This window comes from Colias croceus, chromosome 22, assembly GCF_905220415.1.
Source record: "Colias croceus chromosome 22, ilColCroc2.1".
In the NCBI taxonomy this organism is placed as follows: domain Eukaryota; kingdom Metazoa; phylum Arthropoda; class Insecta; order Lepidoptera; family Pieridae; genus Colias; species Colias croceus.
In genome coordinates, this window is record NC_059558.1 from 6668035 (window position 1) to 6689866 (window position 21832).

General features: G+C 33.8%; 3 protein-coding genes across 5 annotated transcripts in view; 2 read left to right on the forward strand and 1 right to left on the reverse strand.

Moving 5' to 3' along the window:
• Positions 1 to 1627: 1627 nt before the first annotated feature.
• Positions 1628 to 6483, forward strand: LOC123701990 (intraflagellar transport protein 52 homolog). The gene is made up of 9 exons (XM_045649621.1): positions 1628 to 1743; positions 2132 to 2349; positions 2826 to 2961; positions 3278 to 3426; positions 3960 to 4108; positions 4586 to 4733; positions 5068 to 5171; positions 5520 to 5661; positions 6295 to 6483. Exons 1-9 carry the CDS (start codon positions 1628 to 1630, stop codon positions 6447 to 6449), a joined length of 1317 nt encoding a protein of 438 aa, XP_045505577.1. The 3' UTR covers positions 6450 to 6483.
• A 300-nt stretch (positions 6484 to 6783) lies between these two features.
• On the forward strand, positions 6784 to 11091 carry LOC123701991 (transmembrane protease serine 3-like). Its single transcript, XM_045649623.1, has 7 exons — positions 6784 to 7544; positions 8291 to 8444; positions 8940 to 9101; positions 9465 to 9558; positions 10002 to 10160; positions 10489 to 10559; positions 10905 to 11091. Exons 1-7 carry the CDS (start codon positions 6884 to 6886, stop codon positions 11089 to 11091), a joined length of 1488 nt encoding a protein of 495 aa, XP_045505579.1. The 5' UTR covers positions 6784 to 6883.
• A 2508-nt stretch (positions 11092 to 13599) lies between these two features.
• LOC123701889 (nucleolar protein 4) overlaps positions 13600 to 21832 on the reverse strand; it is a 142348-nt gene continuing 134115 nt past the window's right edge. Inside the window, exons 7-15 of one of the 3 annotated variants that reach the window (XM_045649485.1) lie at positions 19407 to 19537; positions 18908 to 19078; positions 18275 to 18520; positions 17588 to 17677; positions 16750 to 16955; positions 16175 to 16255; positions 15872 to 15945; positions 15506 to 15595; positions 13600 to 15166 (exon numbers count right to left, since the gene is read on the reverse strand). In XM_045649485.1, the coding sequence (XP_045505441.1) occupies positions 14949 to 15166; positions 15506 to 15595; positions 15872 to 15945; positions 16175 to 16255; positions 16750 to 16955; positions 17588 to 17677; positions 18275 to 18520; positions 18908 to 19078; positions 19407 to 19537 (1307 nt within the window). In that variant the 3' untranslated portion in view covers positions 13600 to 14948. Of the gene's footprint in view, positions 15167 to 15505; positions 15596 to 15871; positions 15946 to 16174; positions 16256 to 16749; positions 16956 to 17587; positions 17735 to 18274; positions 18521 to 18907; positions 19079 to 19406; positions 19538 to 21832 lie in introns of all 3 variants that reach the window. The other 2 variants (XM_045649484.1, XM_045649486.1) reach the window with 2 other exon arrangements.

The window sequence follows — 21832 nt, forward strand, 5'->3', positions numbered from 1 at the left end:
ATACACGGTTTATTTTTACGGATACATGTATTCCATAGATATTTGTAACACTATTTTCGGACATTTTCAAATACATATTAACCCTAATTATTAAAAAACCTTCCTAGATTTGATGTTCTTCATTTTTTTTTTATTTTGCCCAATAAAGCTCCGACCTAACCGATTTATCCATACGTACAGATAAAAAATATGTTTTGTATGTTTTTGACATTGACATTTCACGCATATAGAAGTTAATAAAAAAAATATCTGACAATAGTGTTACTAGTTAACTTATTTTTATAGTTACGTACAATTTGACTTAATCGCACGCGGATACAGTAGTATTAAGAAACTGCCTGGATTTGCTTAATACCGAGTAAGGACCATGTTTATTTGCAGAAACAATAGTGTTTTTACATCAAGATAATACAAAGTTAGAAAAACAGACATTTTAGTAAAAAATGTGTAAAATAACAATGTATTCAAATTTTATTTGTATTTTATATAATTATTTACTACAGTTCAGTTAGTGCTTTTATATTGCAATTAAAAAAAATGTATGTTTTTTAATTTATTTTTTATTTTTTTATTACGAAAAATAACAAAATTTTTATCAAACTGATAAAAGTACAAAACCATATATTTATTTTAAGGCTTTTCAATTTATTTTGGCAATGATATTTTTTAATATAAAGTACTTTCTGAACTGTATATTTTTTAGCCTGATTGGTTCGTCTACAAGACAGAAAAAATTTGTAGCAATATTTATAGAAAATGTTATTTTTATTGGATAATGTAAATATAATAAGGGAATAGCGTATTGCTAGTGATAAAAATTTCGATTCGGAATGTCGATAATTCGAATGTAAATAAAATATATTATTTCACGATTTGGTGCCTTTTATTTGTAGTTTTAATTGCGTATCCCTTTTAAAATCGTATTATCATAAAATAATAGAATTTATACTAAATATGTGTGTGTTTTCCACCAATAATGTGCGAGAATGTGTAGCGAGGAATGTGTAAAGGTTTGTAAAGAACCAATCATATCGCTTCACGTTTAGCGTTTAAAGCGATAGTATTGGTTATTACTTATTTACATACACATTCCTCGCTACAAATCCTCGCACATTATTGGTGGAAAAGCACCCTTATTATATTTAAATTTCGTTTATTCATTAATTCAGATATATATACAAAAAAAGACGTGTGGCACTTGACTGCCGCGGTAAAGCTATTGCATGGTATGCCTTCAAGAGTTCAAGCCACACCTCCGCCCGTCGGAGTGGGGAGCGTGAGGTTTTTTCGTTACGGAATTTCTGGATTCGGTCACCGCGCTCAAGGCTCGCGATAGAACCTATGCAATAGCTTAAAAAAACTCTAGTGATACAAGGTTTTCTATAAATGTATTTCAATGAATAACTAGTACAAAAATTATTAAAATATATAATATCGTATTCAGAGTATTAAATGCAGATATCATAGTCACAAATATTATGAGTATAGATAATAATATTATCTATCATATTATGATAAAATCTGTCGTTGCCTAGCAACCAATAAACATAAACAAACACTACAAGTTGTAGTTATTACTCTGTGTTGTAGTTAAGTTTTACAATAATAAAATCAAAACAAACTAAAAATGAAGTCTGCTGTGAATACAATATTATTTGATGTCTCCAAAAATGAATTATTCAAAATAAATGAAAACTACAAAATGCTGCATCGGAAACTAAAGTCTACATGGAAAGTTATGATGTAGGTAACTATTTATATTAGTTTTCTTTAGATGTATATTATTCCCAGCTGTTCTTCTAATGTTCAAAGCGAAGTTACTTAACTTTTACAAAGGTTTATATAATATATTTTAATATCAAAGCTTCACATACTTATAACTAATGGAGATAAGATATAGAAAGTATACCTACAGATAAATCAAAATCATCTGATTGTCTCTTAATCATTTTGTATATTATGTATTTAGTAATGCTAAAATGAGAGTTATTGTGGATAATACCGATGAAATATTTAGTTTTTTCTTAACTTCGATTATTCTGTGTACCTATAACTATCCTAGTTAAGATTCTAGTCAAGGAATAGGTGACCTAGAGATTGAACTACCTATCTATAAAAACTAAGATTTCAGCAATCGCGAAGAGCTCTCCCCAAACATACTACAAGACATCAAGATCCTGGTGGTACCAGGGCCACAGAATGTGTTCAATGACGAAGAGTTAGCAGCGCTGAAAGGAATGGTCGAAAGGGGAGACTCGGTTCTTGTACTTATGACAGATGGAGGGGAGGAGAGGATGAACACGAATATAAATTTCTTTCTCGAAGAGTTTGGCATTGTTGTGAATAATGGTGAGATGAACTTTAAGATATCCCTCGAGTCCCTCTCGAGTTTCGAATTAACGAGAGTCGACTGTAGTTACTTATTTATAGAAAATAAATATTGACGAATACGACGTCGCAAATCACAATTCACAATAATGACGCGTACTGTAATATCTATTTTAGCAAGAAAGTAGATACATTTATTCTTAAATCAGTGTAGTATTTGGAATTGCAATATTACACAGATACTCTTAATGTAGTTAGGTACGTATAACTAATAATTACAATATAAAATGTAAATAGGAGAAAAAATATGTACCTAAATGTAACACATTACGATTATTGATCGACATTTTCCGGGAAGAAATTAGTTGGTCTAATCTTAGGTATATTCAACAAATGTAGAAAAACCGAGATGATAATATTTCTAAGTTCCTATTAAGGTATACATTAAAAACTAGTTTTAACTTCCTTCTTGCTTACTTCTTCTTCTGTTCATACAGATTGTGTAATCCGCGCGATGTACCACAAGACATACCACCCGAAGGAATGTCACGTATCGAACGGTATACTCAATAGAGCGGTCACCAAGTTCCTCATGAAGATGCCTAACTACTCCAGCGAGGGGGATGACTTTCTGTCAGTTTATTTATTTATTTACTTTGTATTTGAAATAAAAAAAGGAATTCAAATATTTATTTATTTATTCAATCAGACTTCATTTAGAGACTCTTTTTAATTATCAAAATACAAAAATAAATTATTTACCACGGGTTTGGAAAGCAGTTTCTATAAAAAAAAGTCGGCAAGAAACTCCGTAGTTGCCCTACAAACTATGACCTAAAGTCCACATAATATTTTTACTACATAATTTACATGAGAATACAAAGTAAAAACGTATTTATCATCATTTCGCCAAAATTCCCAAGCATATAAACATTTATATAAATAACAGTGAAGACCCAGCCACACCAAACTTCATCTACCCATACGGTGCAACGTTGACCGTTAAAAAGCCAGCAGCGGCCATCTTGTCGAGCAGCGACGTGTGCTACCCGGTCAAACGGCCTGTAGCTGCATTGTATAGCTCTGAAAAAACTGGAGGTATCGTTTATAAGCTTGTAGTAATTTTATTTAATAAAAAAGAGCGTGTGTGCTGAATACACGTGACAGAAGTGAAACTTCTTTGGCGAGATTCAAGGATACCAAAATCGTCGCCTTACTCCATGACGTGACAGTATTGCCTTGAAATTTTACTCTCAACGCGCCCAAAGTAGTTTCACTTACAAAAATAAGCTTTCTTTCTATGTCATAGAGTTTTTCTTGACAGAGAAATCGATAATATGGTTCTTAAAAAACATAGGCTCATAGTTTTGGATATTTCTATACTGGAAAATTTTCTTACTTATTATGATATACTTACTCACATGTTTAAATTGTTTTATAGCCATTTTTTAAAATGAAATATAAAACTTTCCTATAAAGGAGGAAACTATTACAGTATCAGTTAAAAGTTTCTGCTAAAGGACTTCAATATTACATGTTTATTCTATTCTTAGTGCTAACGATTTCTTTTAATTTAATTTCTAAGTTATCACTGCGCTATTTGAAACAATTACAGTTCTAACTATTATTAGGCAAACTCTTCGTCTTGGGCTCGGGACACTTCTTCGCGGATCAGTATCTGGACTTAGAGTGCAACGATCTAATCAGGGAGATGATATTCGACCTCCTCGGTGGTGCGGTTGATCTGCATCTGAACCCTGTTGATGTGGATGATCCAGATGTAAGGTTTTTTTTTTGTTGTGAAGAAACCAAATAAATGCACTAACGTTATTGGTGGAAAATGCACATTTGGTTAATCTAATAAAATAATAATTAAAATGAAAATATCAGTCGGAATTGCAATATTTACTATTATAACATTATTATATATTATGATGCGTGTTCTTCATTATTCACATTTTAATCTTTAACAAACACTATTTTTCATAAGCTGGCACGTGCCCTCATCGTGTAGAACGACTGTCATATCCATTATAATGTAGGTGAACGAGTTCAGAACCCTGGGAGACACCTTATAACTATCCTCACTGTTACTGCCCAAACCCGCGAGCTAACTTCATAATTTTTCGACTATACGACTTTCATAGCTATTATAATGTAGGTGAACGATTACAGAACCCTGGGGGACACTCTATGGCTCTCCACACTACCTATTACTACCAGTGTCTACACCACTGATATAGCTATTATAATGTAGGTGAACGAGTATAGAACCCTGGGGGACACCCTATGGCTCTCCACACTATTACTACCGGAGCCAGCAAGCACTCCCCCGCCCCGCCTCGCGCCGCTACATCCGCACGCGCTGTTCACTTGGAGACTGTTCTCGTTAAATTTGTCGCATTGTATGTGTATTAATTGTTTATTAAAATGTGTATTTTTAAGTGTATTAATTGTGTATTTAAATGTATGGTTATTTCTGATAAGAAGATGAAATATATACTTTTTTTTAGTTTTCTTGTTAAACGGTCGATTTAAATGATTGTATTTATTTTATTGACGAAAATGTTTGTTAGTGCGTGTGTTGTTTATTATATTACTTATATTGATGAATTAAGCTTTGAGTTAATAAACAGAGTTAATGACAGAGAAATATCGCGATTCGCAATTTGATGAGTGTGAAATGGAGCTTGGATTATTGAGAGCTTTTTTAAATCTTATATCTTTAAATCTTTATAGTACCAGAGGTGCTAGGGCTGTATGAAGAAGTAGGAGTCAAACATGAGCCGCTTCGTCTGATAGCGCCGCAGTTTGAAACACCGTTTCCACCTCTGCAGCTTGCAGTAAGCACCTATTTTTCATAAATTGCATATTCAAATCGTTTAATTAAATAATTATTTTTCGTTTTAACCCCCAGCGGCCCGATCGGGCCACGACACAATAGATTTTCTATTGTGTCTGTGATTTCGGGGGCTGAGTTATTAAATTTAACTAAAACTTTTATTTTGTATCAATAAAACATTACTTTATAAAAGCGTGATTACCCGTAAATGACACGTATGACGTAAAATCTTTTCTGTACAAAGGAAAAAAAAGGATATTGTAAGGAAGGTGTTAGTTCCCGAAAGCCATATTATCTTATTAATAGGTAATAACACAAAATTCATCATAATATAAAATGTTTCTTATAGGTATTTGCACCAACATTCCGAGAGCCCCCACCACCGCCTTTAGAACTGTTCGATTTAGACGAAGCATTCAGTACAGAAAAGTCACAACTCGCCAGACTGACCAATAAATGTTTACAACCTAGCAATGCACGGATGGGACAAGGTATGCTAATTTTAAATAAATAAAACTAACCATTGTTTTATGAAATGTGTTTATTTGAGTGAATTATGTAAATTGTTTCAAAGATAATCGACCAACATAGCAGATAGGGTACAATTTAAACAACGCTGTTAAATCTTAAATTTAACAGCGTTCCACATCTCACGAAGCTACGGGGAATAGGCATACCTATGCATAATACGCAAATATACACTAATACGTTATTATAGGGAAAAGAAATACTTGTAAAGAAAATAATCGTGTAAAAGATAATACATACAGCAGATTGCATAAATCTAACAGGTGCAGCGTTGAATTCTAAAAAGCAAAGCATGCGGTTCCACATGTCACAGAGTTACGCTAGCTATACTCTACAATAGTTATATAACATACATTCGTATGTTATTATAGATGAAATAAAATAAAGCCACTAGTTAAAAATAGTAAAACATCTTGTTCTTATAAAAAAGAAACGCATAATACATATTTAGGGTGCTGAAACTCGGAAGCAAGATGCATTCGTCGCGACCTACCAAGCAGTCGATTCCTTCCAATTTCTATTAATTCCTAAGTAATTTAAGAATAGTGGGCTTTTCTTTAGTTTTCTTTCTACATTTCAATTTATTCCTATTTCAGGAGATGGTCAACTAGAAAACGAGTTGGAATACTACATAAGAGAGTGTGGTCGAGCGGTCCGTCTAAACAAGTCGCAGAACCAAGCTGCGAAGCAACTATTGCATCAGCTTGCAGTACAACTAGCTACGTTTAAGAAGATTGCTCCTAGAGACTAGATTGGTTAAGGATTTAATAAACTTGTTACGAAATTATGAGTTTGCTTTCTTTTTTCTCAAAAAATCTTATCTTTATCCTTTACCGTCAATTACACGTTAGGTACGTCTGTAAGATCTCAAATAAAAAAAAAATATTTAAAAATAATAAAGGTATTTATTTTTCCAGCAATTCTAGTTATTTCCACATCATTGGTCTGTCCGTTATAATGTTAATATTATGAAATTTAATTACATTCTGTTATCTTAAAAATAATAATTAAAAACGCGTGTTTGTATAAATGGAAAAATGAAAGAAATCGATTTCAAATTTCTGACTGACGATGTTGAGAAATGTGAAATAAAAGTTATCGCTCAATTGGAGTTTGCTGTAGAGAAACCATAAAACACAAATAAAATTCAGAAATATTTAAGTTCTTAGAAACGACGCGTCCATCATGAAGATATTCCTTCTTATAATAATTTACGTTGCAATAATCGTTAATTGTGATTATGCAGAAGAATCCGGGAAAAGATTGCCGAAAATGCACAGAAGTATAAAAATTTTCAATCCAAGAAAGTTCTCGAGGTTAAAAATGTCTCGAGCACTTGAGAGTCGCAAGGCAAATATGAAGACGAATAAGGACAATTTTTATACAGTATTTTCACCAATGTCTATAAAACTCAAAGATATACCTAATAGCCCATACTTTAATGGTGATGTTAATGATGGCTTTAAGACAAGAGTTAAAAAAGTATTACCGGAGTTTGAACATAAAATACACAAAAGATCAGCAACTGTTAATGAAACAAATTTAGAAACAAGAAGAAGTAAATCTAAACTGCATAGAACTAAACACAAACATTCTGAAAACAATACCGATAAAGTAAAATATAGATTGTCCAAAGACAAAAAACATGAAAGGAAATCTTCCAAACATAAACACCACAAACGGCACCATCAAATGGAACTTCCAAGAGAAGCAAATAAAACAAAAGAATTAAGAAGTCATAAGAAGAAATCGAAATCTCATCATTCGAGAAAATTGAAATCAAAATCTTCAAGAAGGGACAAAGTGAAACTATTGCATGAAGATAAAACGCTACGAAATGGAAAAGGTAAATATTGAATGGTGAAATAATAAATTTTAAACCAAGCGTTTGTTTCTTTACTAGCTAGATTAAATTTTTCGTTACCTTAGATACAGGTACCTACTCAAGAGTCAATTCAAAATCTAAGTATATTATTTATATTAAAGGGTACAGAGTTTTAAACAACTACCTAGTTATCGTCCAAATGCATATTGATTCAGCAATAGCCCTATTTTATTTTTAACGTTTTTTGAACATATTATGTACTAAAATTGACAAATCTTAACATCAACAGGAATTGGTATAAATAAAACACACAACGTTTATTATAATTTTTATTATTAACTTTAAAATCTATATACGAAGAGAAAAAATATTAATCATGAATCACAATACCTTAAAGGCGATTAGCATTTGTAACTCTACCGATACCTTCGACTTTACTAAGCTGTCATGTACTTCGCTTTAGTTATAAATATAAATTCAGCTGTAATAATGTAACTTTTGTCAAAAAGTCTGCCCATGATGATTGTACTGTAGAATAATAAAGTATAAACATAGGTCTTAGTTCTAATTATAGGTGGCACGTTCAATGAAACCACAGGCATTTTAAAATGCACATAAAATTAAATTCTAAACATATTTAAAAACACAAACTTCCATCTCTATGTACGTCGAAAACGCACTTACAAATCAACCTTCTTATTAAATTAAAACATAATTTCTTACACTTCACACTACACTTATAACATTAATAAACTCAATAATTCTAGCTCTAATCCGTCGCAAGCGTCTAATAGCAGCCAAGGATGCTATGATAGAAGACTATCCCTACGTAGTGTCCATCCAAAAGGGACGAGAGCATTGGTGTTCTGGGGCTCTGCTCAACCCACGACTCGTGGTCACCACTGCTAACTGTATTTGGAAGTGAGTTTATTATTTATATATTTAAGTTTAGTTACAATTTTCTATTATATTTTACGACATAATTTAAAATGTTATTGTTGTAGAGCAATATAATACGTATTGAAATTTTAGATTGCATTACGACAAATCTATTGAAAATAAAGATATTTCTCGGATGTTACATAATGCATAATGCATTAAATTTTAATTTTTTAACCAAGAGTTTTACTACAGTCATCGTCAAGATAGAGACAATCCTATATGTATTCATTATTTACAGTAGCTAAATAAGGTGTTAGCTTATTGCCCAATATTATGCTAAACATATTTAACGACTTGTATAAAAAAAAAAACAAATGTATATAGTTAGTATTCATCGATTTAATTTTTAAATTCTGTACTCTGACACAATAGACACAAAAAACATCTATTTTATTGGAATCAATAGTAGGTTCTATAAGCAATGTTGCATTAAATCTGTTAGAAGTTACATAAAACTACTATTGAATGTTCTAGATCCTTCCGTATGAGTCGACTGAAGGTTCGAGCTGGATCCCGTTACGTGGACCGAGGAGGTCAGCTGGCGAAGGTGCAGGAGGTGATGAAGCATCCATACTGGAGCATCCGGAAGAACCCTGACTATGATGTCGGTCTGTTGTACTTGGACAGGAATATTAGGTAGGTTCTGTTAATAAAAATGTAACTATATGCTTGTAAACGTAAGTTTCAAATTAAATACAACAAGGACGCGATTTTTTTTAAACTCATATTTTAACATTACAAGCTGTCATGAAATAGTCTTTGGTCGATTCCCAGATCTACCAGAATCGGTCCTGCCGTTTTGGAGGAGTTTGTTAACTAACATGCTATTTGTATTGCATACCGGACAAATCTATGTGGTTTTTGGCATGTCAATTTATGTTACATGTAGGTAATTTTCTTTTCGATAAAAAAAAAACAATGTGACACGAGGATTGTATACAACGACGTCATAACATTGTATATAGGTGCATAATATGCAGATGATGAATGAAATGATAGGTTTTCAGACAGCGTGCATGCAGTTGACTTGCCCAATGACGCCATGTTACCCGCGTTTGAAGATGCGTGGGTCACCAGCTGGGGAGCTGAAAGAGTGAGCATTTTTTCTTACATGCTATTTCATAGTGTTAAGTTTACAGAAACACCGATTACTATATAGGAGCAGTGTATCAATTCAATTCACGTTTTTCCAATTACACAAAATAGCCAATAAATAACTCTGTTGTTATACTGGTTTTGCTTTCAATTTAAATAATTTATGTTCTTCTTCATATTCCTATCTTTCTCACAGCTATATAATATTCTATCAGCGGTTCAACCATATACGAAAGATAGATAAAACTACAAATATACATAAAGACTTTTGACTTGTTTCCTAATTTAATGATATCCCAGTACCCGGATCAGTTGACCAGACCGGAGTTGACCAGTAGGTTATTGTTTATCAATATCCCTATGGCTATTCAACTCGCCAATGAAATCAACAAACCAGGGTAATATAGCTATAGTTATGTAACTATTATACTTCTCATACAGCGTGATGGAGTATTCGAGACCAAAGGCATCACACTCCAAGTGTACCATTCTCGGCTGATCGACCTCGACAAATGTAACAACGTGACACAACGCTTTGGGGTCGCGGTCACTAATAACTTTATATGCTTGGCGCAGACTGGAAGGAGAGCACCTTGCACGGTATTGGTTATCTTCCTTACCTTTTTGTTAGTCCAGAAAGCTTTTGTAGTAGCCTGTTTTCTATAGTAGTTTAGTAGACGAATAGTGATTATTATTCTCTGATGATTTTTATTGATTTATTACGTAAGTAAACCTGATATTGGACATGAGCTTTTGCTCTAAATTTCCTTACACGAATTAGAATTATCACTACAATCCTACTTATTCTAATACTTTTATTTTAGAAAGTCTAAAGAGATTTAGGTGTTTTAAATCGATAGGTACATTAATTAACAACAAACGAAAATACATTAGTTACCTACATAGGTATATATTTCTTTACTTACAGCGTGACACAGGTGCTCCAGCAGTTAGCGATGGAATAGTTTGGGGTCTTGCTTCGTGGGGGCTACGAAAATTGTAAGTAGATAGGATTCTACCTATGTCTAATTATAGTTACTCCAAGAACAAACCTTTTTATGGAAAAGCTTTGTTCTTGGAGTAACTATAATTATGCACATTTCGTTAATTTTTCAATTTTATTACATTCTTAAGAAGTCTCTCTCAAGACACTATACCACAATATTATGAAATTGTTTTACTTATTGCATTTGCTTATAAAGGTATTCATGGAAAATAAAATTTATTGGGAATTTATTAAAAAAGTATTATTAGCTTAAAGAGTTTTAACTAAAGACAACGATTCTGTATCTATGCTTCATTTCATGCTTTTATTTTTTTAGTTGTAATGTCTCAAAATTACAGATGCGGTACAGAGCGCTATCCAGCGATGTTCTCATACTTGGGGTCGCGATCTAATCTCGACTTCATTACCAACGCTACACATTACCTCCTGTCAGAAAAACGTTACTACCCCTACCCCGATCGATTCGTTCTTAACAAAGCTGATACCACTAAGCCCCCCACTACTAGCAATATAATGGAATATTAAAGTCATGTATTAAAAATGGTTTTTATTTGATCGATTTCATACAATAAGTACGTGCAAGTAAAACCTAGTAGATATAGCACTCTGTTTCTTCTTATTCTGTGTTTTAACTGCTTTTTTATGAGTAATTCATAAGAAATATGATAGACGTATTGGGTAGGCAAAACTGGCGACAACGAGCGAATGACCGGGCTCAATGGCGTGCCGTGACTGAGGCCTGAGGCCAGTGGACAAACATGGGCTGATAAGGGTCAACTCACACCAAAAGAGCGTCGAAGCGCGGCGAAGCGGAGCGCAGTTTCCGTGTCATATGAATTTTAACTTTATCTTCATTACTATAATACTTATTATCGCATGACAAGCTCGAACGAGTCGCGCGGATGCCCGCGGCGCCGCTGGAATTCCGTGGAATTCCATTAACGGAGCCGTGCGACTGCGCGAGAAGTCGCGGGAATTCCCGAGAATGCTCGAGCATTCGCGAGCGGCCGCTGGCAATATCCCGCCCCTCGCGCCCGCTCCCCGCACGCGTCTGTGCGCGCGAGCATTCGAACTGCGCAAAGAGCGACCCGTGAATTCATCGCGGAAAGGCGCGCGGATTCCCGCGACTGCTCGAGAAGTCGCTGGAATGCTCGAGAAGTCGCGGGTCTCCGCTACTCCGCGCTTCGCCGCGCTGCGCTGCGCTTCGCCGCTCTTTTGGTGTGAGTTGACCCTTATGATGATGATGATGATGATGATGGGTATACGTATGTCAATTTTTTCAATATATATAAGGTAAAGGAAATTGAAATAAAAAACGTTTTCAGTATATGAGCATATTTAATATTTTCTTTTCAAAATTGTAAAACTCACATTTTGAAATTGCAAAATTATAACTAAATTCTCATATCGTTAATAGTAACAATCGCTTTGTTATTCCATATGTACTCTTGAACTAATAATAATAATTGTAAACCATTTATCATCTCTAATAATAATAATATATTTTTATTTCTAACAAATTCATTTTCAACTTTTCACCGTCGTTTTTCATTTTCGTTCCAACAACTCACATATTTCTAAACAACTTTAATATAATCTAATCGAAAACTTTTTACATCTCATTTACAAACACTACCATTTTCTATGCACCGAATATTAGTTTTAGAACATCGGAATGACTCGGAACTTAAACTAACGTAACGTAAAATTAAAAATAAACATAATTGAAACGAAACTTCACGTAAATACAAACAGGCGGGATATACACGAACAACTTTTGTTAGACAAATTTTTATTAAAAGAAATAATATTCCATTTAATCAAGGAATTCAGAATCAATTAGTACAAATCATAAACATAAAATCGATGCTGAATCCATTCAAATTAGTGCGCTTTTTAATCTATTTTTTACATTTTGCCAACGTTTAGTCGTTCGTGAATACACCGCATTAGAATCAATTCATTTCTTTGGCAATTTTCGTATTCAAAAGTGAATTTACAATTTTTAAAACTGGCTGTAAGCATCTTAGCTATTGTGAAAACTGGCAAAGTGTGAAACTATTATACGATTATTGTATTGGCGCCAAATTATTTTCATTAATATAACTTTCCATTTATTTATAATGTTTTGAAGGAAAATAGTATTATCTTCTAAAAAGCGATGTGACATGAATCTGCGCATTTCTTACTTCTTAGGACCTTACAATTAAAGAGAAACAGAAAATTGCCTTTAGAAGATATGTAGTTTTAGGACAAAGACACTATCTTATAATCCAAGATACCTACACAAATGTATCTTGTTATATTTGTATAACTTATTTAGAAGTCAAAAAGTTTATTTACATAATTATCATCCTTAAAGTTTTTCTTATTGTAATATTAATGAAAATATTGGCGCCATATTAACCAGTAGCAACAAAATAAAGCGTTCTGTTACTTGAATTATTCTATTAAGTACATATTGTGTTACAACTTAACAAAATCTATTTATTATCCTATGTAGTAGAACTGGCCAAAACTTTACATGTATTAAATAATAATCAAATATAAACAACAGAAGTCCACTAACAAAAATTAGGCCAAACATAATTAAGAAAGACTTATGAAACGTCAAATACATTTTTAATTTGACTCGGAACTTAATTATAATCCGTAGGTTACGCTTAACTAGAATCTGGCCATATCTATGGTAACAAGTAGAGTATAATAAAGTATTGTACTGAGCAAAGCAAAGATTGTGAAGTGGCAACACTGTTAATTTATTTTTAATCTGTATCAGCTGTCAAAATTACAACTGATACGTGTCAAATAATTCCAGACTTCACAATAAAAAAATGCATAATTAACTTCAAATGAAGTTTTTATTTTAATTGAACTTTCCAGAAAGTTATTGAATTATCGAACACGATTTTTAGGCTAGTTGCAGAGCTTGACCGACCGTCAGTGCGTACCGTCGGTCCTGACGATACGCATCAACAATTGTATGACTATGACACTAATGCGCATGACAATACGCGTGCGTATGGTCGGTCTAGCTATGAACGGTTTTATGAATTTCCATACATATGACAAGCGCGACTGACGTACGCACTGATGGTCGGTCAAGCTCTGCAACCAGCCTTACATAGTTAAATATTATGTAGTGTGCGTGTGTATTTTTGTGATAGAATGTTATGTAAACTGCCTACTGCAAATGATATTTTACATATTTTTAGAATTTTTTGGTATCGATCGCACAATCAAAATCATGTTCAAAAACTTATAATAACAGTGTTGCCATAATAAAGAAGACTAACAATTTTTGGATGGAGCAATCATGACCATGTATAGATAAAAAAAGTATAAGAAATATATTACTCGTTTCAAAATACAACTAGAGAACTATAAATATAATACAAAACAACAAATAAATTCGTGCTCCTTACGTCTAGAATGCCACTTTAACCTAGAAAACGTTTAGACTCTGTTAATCTAGAATATGCCGTGTTCAACTTTAAAATATTAAGGTAAATGGAGGTATTAAATCAGCCGATTTTTCATTCCTAATCTAATGCACCAGGCAAGAAATCGAATTTTCCATAATCTTACACTAAAAACTCCCTGATTTTTTTCTTAAATCTAAATATACACAAAATAATTTTGTACTCTTCAAACGAGTTCCGAATGGCAACACGATTTTTTGTTATGGCAGCTCCGTAGCCAAATGGACTGGTCATTGAAAAAACTCGTAACCCTAAATAGATATCATTAATGATGAAAACGTTGAGATTAAAATAGCAAGGTTGGTAGCATTGAAATATTTAAAAAGCGTAGCTATCCTTACAATGGTACCAACTTAAGTAATATTGCGGACCTGTTTCAGGTCTCGCGTAGGACGAGAATTATATTCGTTTGAGGTATAATTTTTTATTTGACACCAAAAACATTTCTCGTAAATGTATCTTGACTAAACCTTGATTTATAACGACAAATTTCATTATCCATGTATGTCTTTCACCTTCTATACACATAATATCATAGATTGCATACACCAAGACATTAATTTCCATCAATTAATTTCAACCTTTTGACATTTCAATAAATGTACTTACTTGTATACAAAAAAAATCTCATCAGTCCGTTAAAACATCACTGAAAACTCAATCCACTAATTTCGTCATCTAAACATTTTTACATTTCACTAATTTCTGTATTGTAATTTCCAAAAATATCCAAATTCCAAATCAATTTACAAGACCGATACAATTTCCATACAACACATGTCAATGTCACTGTCACTAGTCAAATCTGACATTTAGCGACCATGTTTCCCGCGCGTTTGAATTGACGCTTTAAAAGTATCCGAATTTGAATCCGAAGTAATTGGCGAGGTTGGGCGTTCCCTAGGGCTGGTTAAGGAGTAAAGTCTCCAATTCGTCAGCTGAACGGAGAAGGAAAGCAGCTGATTCGCGGTATCCTGTTATAAGTTGTCGGACCGCGCCTACTTCGGAGCCTGAGAGTTTGTGTGAGAGGAGCGATTTTGATGATGTCCCGGTTATGGATGGTGTGGATGTTGAGTGCAGTGTGGTGGTGGATGTCTTGAGAGACAGGTCCGTGGGCGCTGGAAGGAAAAAATATTATTTATATAAAAGAAAACTAGAAGAAGAAGAAAGCTAGAAGAAATTGTGTTATTTCAATAAAAATAAGAAACCAATTAGAACGGAGTTTAAATATGTCTAACGTCTCCTATGAACAATGAAGGTGCTTCGTCTTTAAAGCGATCATATTGAACTTCTACAATTGGGCAATGTTTATTTTTCAAAAATATGTCGATCGCTTTTTATTATTCTTTTTTTGTCTTTGAAATAAATTATATAATGAATTCTTCTAATCTCTGTTCCTTTAATTATTTTATTCTACATGATAAGTACAAGAAGTAGGTACTACGTTATATTCTTACCAGTAATATTAGGGAATGTGTGCGTGTGCGCCGCCATTGCGGACAGCAGCGCACTTTGATAGGCGGCCATCGCTGCGTTCACACCAACACCTAATGTAAAATAATATTAATATTTATAAGTAAACAAAAAATCATCAAAATCTGTTAACCCTGTCGAAAGTACAACGTAACAATCGTTCGTGGTAACCCTAAAAAATACAGTCGTATCAAGAATGTTCTTGAAGTCAGTCGAAAAAAGGAGATAAAATTGTTCTACAATTTGAAATTGAATGGAGTAAAAAAACATCTAAGTTATGTCTAACTTCCGATTTAAAAGGATTTCTTATTTCTGAGGGTTACATAATAAATGAAAAGCAATTTTCTTACCTGTTGGCGGTAAAGCAGTAAGAGTTGACAAGAGAGCTGTATTTGACAGAGCTGATGCTTGATTCGTGGATGAACTGAAAATAAATGGAGAAATATGAATTAATAACAAAATAAACAAATTCCAAATCGGTCAAGCCGTACGGCGGAGTTTGGCATATTTTTTTTTTAATATTAAGGTAAATCGTGTCTAAGTCGTGAACTAATGTCCAATAATATGTAAATGTAATGACCGTTTAACCGACATCTATATTAATCTTTATTTAAAATTACATTTTTTCGAAATATAAAATTGCTATAGCTTACTTTTGCCGTCCGAATGTCGGTGGGTTGCCAAACGTGGATGGAAACGATGGCCGGAACAGCGGAGCCGGGGATGATGCGGGACTGAAAAGATAAATAATATATTAAAATTTACCTTCATAAACTTTACGAAGAAATAACACGTGATGTTTCTACATCTTAATTTTATTTTAGGCACTTTACTATTTCTGTATTCTTTTTGCAAATAAACATTACGCAATAGAATTGAATTTCGCACTAATACTGTCCCGGTAAACATAAATCTTAATAAGTATTTCGTTTTTATTAGGACGTAGTAGCTGCTTTGTTGTAAACCCAAAAAAGAAGATGTAAAATGTAAATTGTAATGCCCGTGTTTCCATTAGCATTATCCAGTTTTGAGACTGTTATTATTGAGCAGTGACTCCAATGTAGGGCTGTTAGAAGGCAAACTCAAATATTTATTTATTCAATTAGATTTCTTCTAGAAGCACTTTTGAATCGTCATAACCTATTTTTAACATTTATCCTCGGCCCTGTTGTATCCGCTTCTGCCGTACTATATCTTAAAAATCTAGATGTACCAAAATGATAATTACCTGGCAGTCTTACTGCCCGTGTTTCCATTGGCATTATCCAGCTTCAGGCTGTTATTATTGAGCAGGGGCTCCAAAGTAGGACTGTTAGAAGGTCGTGTGGTATCTGCAGCTGCCTTGCTGTGACCAGCGGTTGTGGTTGTGGCCGGGCTGCTGATGGCCCCGGTGTACAGGTTCAGGAAGGAAGATGTTGCTGTTGTGTCTATGGCCTGGAAGGTAAGTTGAGTTGGTAAAGTTTGTGTTATTATTACATTGTAAATTAAATGATGTAGATTACTAATTGATAGAAAATTCAATGGGTAGAATGTAGTAGCCACATAATATTGTAATTTAAAGATCTATAATTTGTACTACATTCTTGCAAATAAATATAATTTGAATTTGAATTTGATACAAGTAAGTAAATAACATAGTGTAGTCATAGAGATAAGAAAAAATCAAAGAAGCATACATATATACTACAAGCCTTGAGCTTCCGAAATATTCATTAGCAGATAAAAATCATCTCATCACAACTATTTCCAATTTTAGACTTCAGAAAGTGATATAAGATAGCATTATTTGGTTGTAAATAATAAAATAACTTACAAAATTGAGTATTTTGAATTTGAATTTATATTGAATTGTATTGTCTTATTTTTTTTTATCGTGCGCTTGCCCACAATCTCGCCTGATGGTAACCTGAGATGGGGCCTAAGATGGAGCGCGCTTCCCTAGAATGTCTTACTTTAACTGTATTGTGTGCTAATCGTGTTTATTGCAATTTTGTGGAGTCTTTAAATGATCGGAGTCTATAAATGATCTTTCTTACTTTCTATTTAGTATATTGTAAAGAACTCACCATAGGCGTAGGCACGGTCGGCATCGGCTGGCTGACCGGGTCGAGGCCGAGCCGCATGCGCTTGGCGTTGAGGCTCTCGTTCTCACACGCCTGCGCCAAGATATGTTCAGCTTGTACAGACGTTAAGTGCGCGGGAGTCGGACGCACCTGAGTGAACACAGCTAGTCAATACTAGCGACCCGATACGGTCCTAATGGTGCTATTTTACGGACCTTTGTTATGAATGGTGCAAGTTCTATCATTTTTATGACGGATGGTTTTAGGGTCCGTTATGTAATCGATATCAGTTTCATATTTGAATACTTTGTGATCTTTTTATAGTAAGTTGTTATCCGCGATGTTGTTAAAAATCTAAGTCTGAATAGATTAAACTTCTTATATTGACGTTTCGAAGGGTATCAGTCAGTATCCATTGGTATCAGTTTTGATGCTTTTAGAAATGTTCCTATTATAATATACAGTTGTTGCCCGCAATAACATCTTCAGAGCCCTAACTTTTTAATCATGTTAAAACTTTCATAACAATAGCACAACATTGATGTGCATAATTAAAAAGATTGTCTCCTAATTATTAAATGCCGGACAATAATTTTGCTATTCTTAATCAAAGTGAGTTACTATTAAATGAAAAAAGAATTATAAAAAAGTACTAGGGGCACATAAACAGTGCACAGATCGAACCCTCACCGCGGTATCCCAGGCGTTGCCGGCCGGCGTGCTCCCCCCGTTCCCCGCGGCGGGCCCGTCCCCCCGCACCTTCTTATTGCGCCTGCAGCTCTTCAAGTAAGTCCTGATTCGCTTGCGAGCTCTCTCTGCAAACTCTGGGAACTGCCGGGTGCAAGAGTCAATTATGGCCTGAATCTTCTCTTTCGGCTGCTTTGATATAGGAACTATCCTGTCGAGATTCTCATCGACGAAGAGGCGGACGAACATCTGGAAGTTATAGATAAGTTTTAGTACGAACAGATTGATGAGTACCTACACAACGTAGAAATGTAAGTATAGTTAAATGACATGATTAAATGAAAACACCCACGACTATAAAATATAAGGTAGCATGGCTTAAGACTAAAAAAGGGCATCCTGTTCAAGCGCTTAAATCAAGTCTCAAAGCGCATTTGTATAAAGATTTGGTAATATGAATAATAGGCAAATAAAAAAAGAATAGAAAAAATTACAATATAGCTATGTACCTAATAATAATGTAAGCACGTGGGCTAAGACATCGATAGCATATCTATTACATACATTTTCTGTAACATATTATATCGAAGAACAAGTCTCTGAGCTATTATAATACGACTTAATTTATATACTCACGTTAAAAGCCTTTAATCGCTCCGGGTCGTGATGCTGCGGATCGACTCTATCATCACTGTCATCATCAGAGGCGCCGACATCATCATCATCCTTGGTTCTGTCTGATGATGAAGTTTCGTCGTGAGTGGACGCCGGTTCCACAGGTGTAGCTGAACCAACGTGGATGGGACTCTGGAAGTTAGATCTTGTTATGAGATTTTGTACTCTATGTTTTGGCTGATAAAGTTGGAATTACATCTTTAAAGCTATACTTAGTTAAGGCTAGAAGTCTAGAAAATTTAATAGTTTATAGAGAATAATGCAGCCTTGAAATACGTGTACTATATATTCTATTTCTTATAATTACTGGCTGGTTTGGAAATACGTCTGTTTGATCAGAGCCACTTCTTCAATTATAATCTTAACTGTTTATTCTTAACTATGAAGGTATAAGTAAATAATTCGCTTATCAATTATGAGTAAGTAATAAATAAGAAACGCACTCAACCTTAAAACTCACCGAGTGTCCGGTAGCCAAAGGCGTGGGTGGTTTTGGGGGCTTACTTCCAAGGCCCAGAGCGCTGTGGTACGAGGCCCAGAGGTCCGCCATGCTGCTGTCCGCGCCGGTCTCTGATATGTCGCCGTTACGGCCTGTACCAGGGACACAGGATTGAGAAATAGTGGAAATAGAATAGAAGGATATTTTTAAAAATGAAATTTATTCTAAGTACATCAAGTAATGTAATTGCTACTGTCTGAACATGATTAGGATGGAGAAATGATAGAAAATAATATAAGAGAAATAATATAAAACAATTTCAACAAAAAATGATATGTTATTTAAAGAATCATTTTCGATCTAATACAGAACATCTATTTTGTAAAAGAAAATATGAACTTAATAACTAAAGGTAAAATGTTTGTTTAGATAGTGGACTAAAACTTATTATGATAGGTTCTCTAAGGGCTGATTTTTCAATCCTTGGTTAAAATTTATCCGTCCAATAAAGTATTATACGAATATTTTAAAATGTCACCTGTTAACTGTCATATACAGACAATTAGAATACAGTTTTGAAATGGTAGTTTAATACGTTATTCGATGAATAAGTTTTAACCAAGGATTGAAAAATCAGCCCTAATATGAATTACATGTACTTTAAATGCGTCAATTTAAATAGTAAGATAACCATTTGAATTACGTGACGTTACTAAATCAATCAAACAATAACAATTGAACACCGATCCATTTAATAGCTCATAACCCTGACTAAACAGGCACATTCGTCATTAGGAGACCAGAAATGTAAGTTAAGCCATAAACAACTTACAGTTTGCAATAAATCGTCTTTTCTAAAATTCAGTTGCCTCGTCCACCTTGTACATGAAGGCTAGTGAGGTTTGTTTCCACTGTCTGTATTTAGTCACGAGTTAATGATTTCTTAGAAACGGACATTAATTAGGAAGAAACCTAGGAGTAATGATTGTAACTTGTTTTTAGTCTCTTTGCCCATTCTCATGGGTAGAGGTGGCATAAAAATGCTCTATGTGATAAACTGTATATCACATAATATGTAAATCAACATTTTTAGGAAAAATAAAATTTATTGCTTCTTCTTCTTTTATTCTTCATCTTTAAAAAATATCGTTTGTACGGTTGTACCTTTTAAGCGATTGTAACTTTGCTGTTGCGTGAATTCTGAATTAGTAAGGTCAGCAACGATTGTCGTTTAATTTTTAATGTAATATTTTTTTGAGTAAGAAAATAAATTATAAAAATAAATTTTCTCATTTAATAAAGTTCAGGTTGTGGATACCTCCATATCAAGTTTGAATGTTATTTTAAACAGTGCTATTGTATTGAATCCATAGGGCAAATATTTCATTTTATTCAAAACTGCCCCTAAATTTATATCCGGGTGGTTAAATCCGTGGAGCAAACCACGGGACATAGCTAGTTCATTGTAACATCAACGCACTACTTTGTGTACCTACTTTTATGTATTTTTTGTAAATCCCGATTCCGTTTATCCATCACAAAGGTTCTTAGTAATAAAGTATTATAAATACATCCGAGGACGGTATAGCGAGGTACAAACCAGTTAAAATATTTTGCTTGAATGAGCGACGAGACGAGACTTGTAAGAAATGTACGTGCGTTGTATAATATCGCTATTTCTGTTTAAATAAACATTTATCTTATTTGAATCTGGAGTTCAAGCTTTTTTTTTTAATTTTGATTTTTTTGTTATGAGTGTAGGGATATCCTCCCCTTAAATTTAAGGTACAGTGATGAGTTATATATTTATTATATTGTATTTTTTGTTTGTAAAAAATTGTGGGTATACTAAATTTATTAACATTTTTATATAGTACAACAATACATATTGTAATTATTCGTGTAAGAACTGTCTTTTAAATTGAAATTTTTGCTGCTAGCTGTCCTTTATTTGTAGACCATAAATAAACATGCATGTGACAGGTAATCTATCAAGCATCGCATAAGAAAACACTTATCGTTTAAAAACGTTACGCTAACTGGTGAAAACTACACATTTCGTCTATAATTATGCATTCACAGTCAGTTACTAAGGCGGCAGAAATTAATGATGGTGTGCAGGCACTCAGGGGACCGGTGCATCTGCTTGCTAAATGTCAACCCGAACGAGCCCTGTACCTATAAATAATTTGAACCTCCTCGCTATGTCTGCACCCCTGGTTAGTCGGCCCTCTCAATATGGCTTCGGTGCGCAGTAAAAATAGCTGGCGAGCGGTTTTGTCGTGGAAATTATGTCCACTGAATAAACTAAAAGCTATTTTAAAATTCTGACTTGGAAAATAGTGAGGTGAAGCCGTAAAAACCTATATTGGAAACAGTTATGTCAACCGTTTTAACGTTCATGCAAACGAATCATATTTTGCCATAGTTGATGATGATTCATAGAT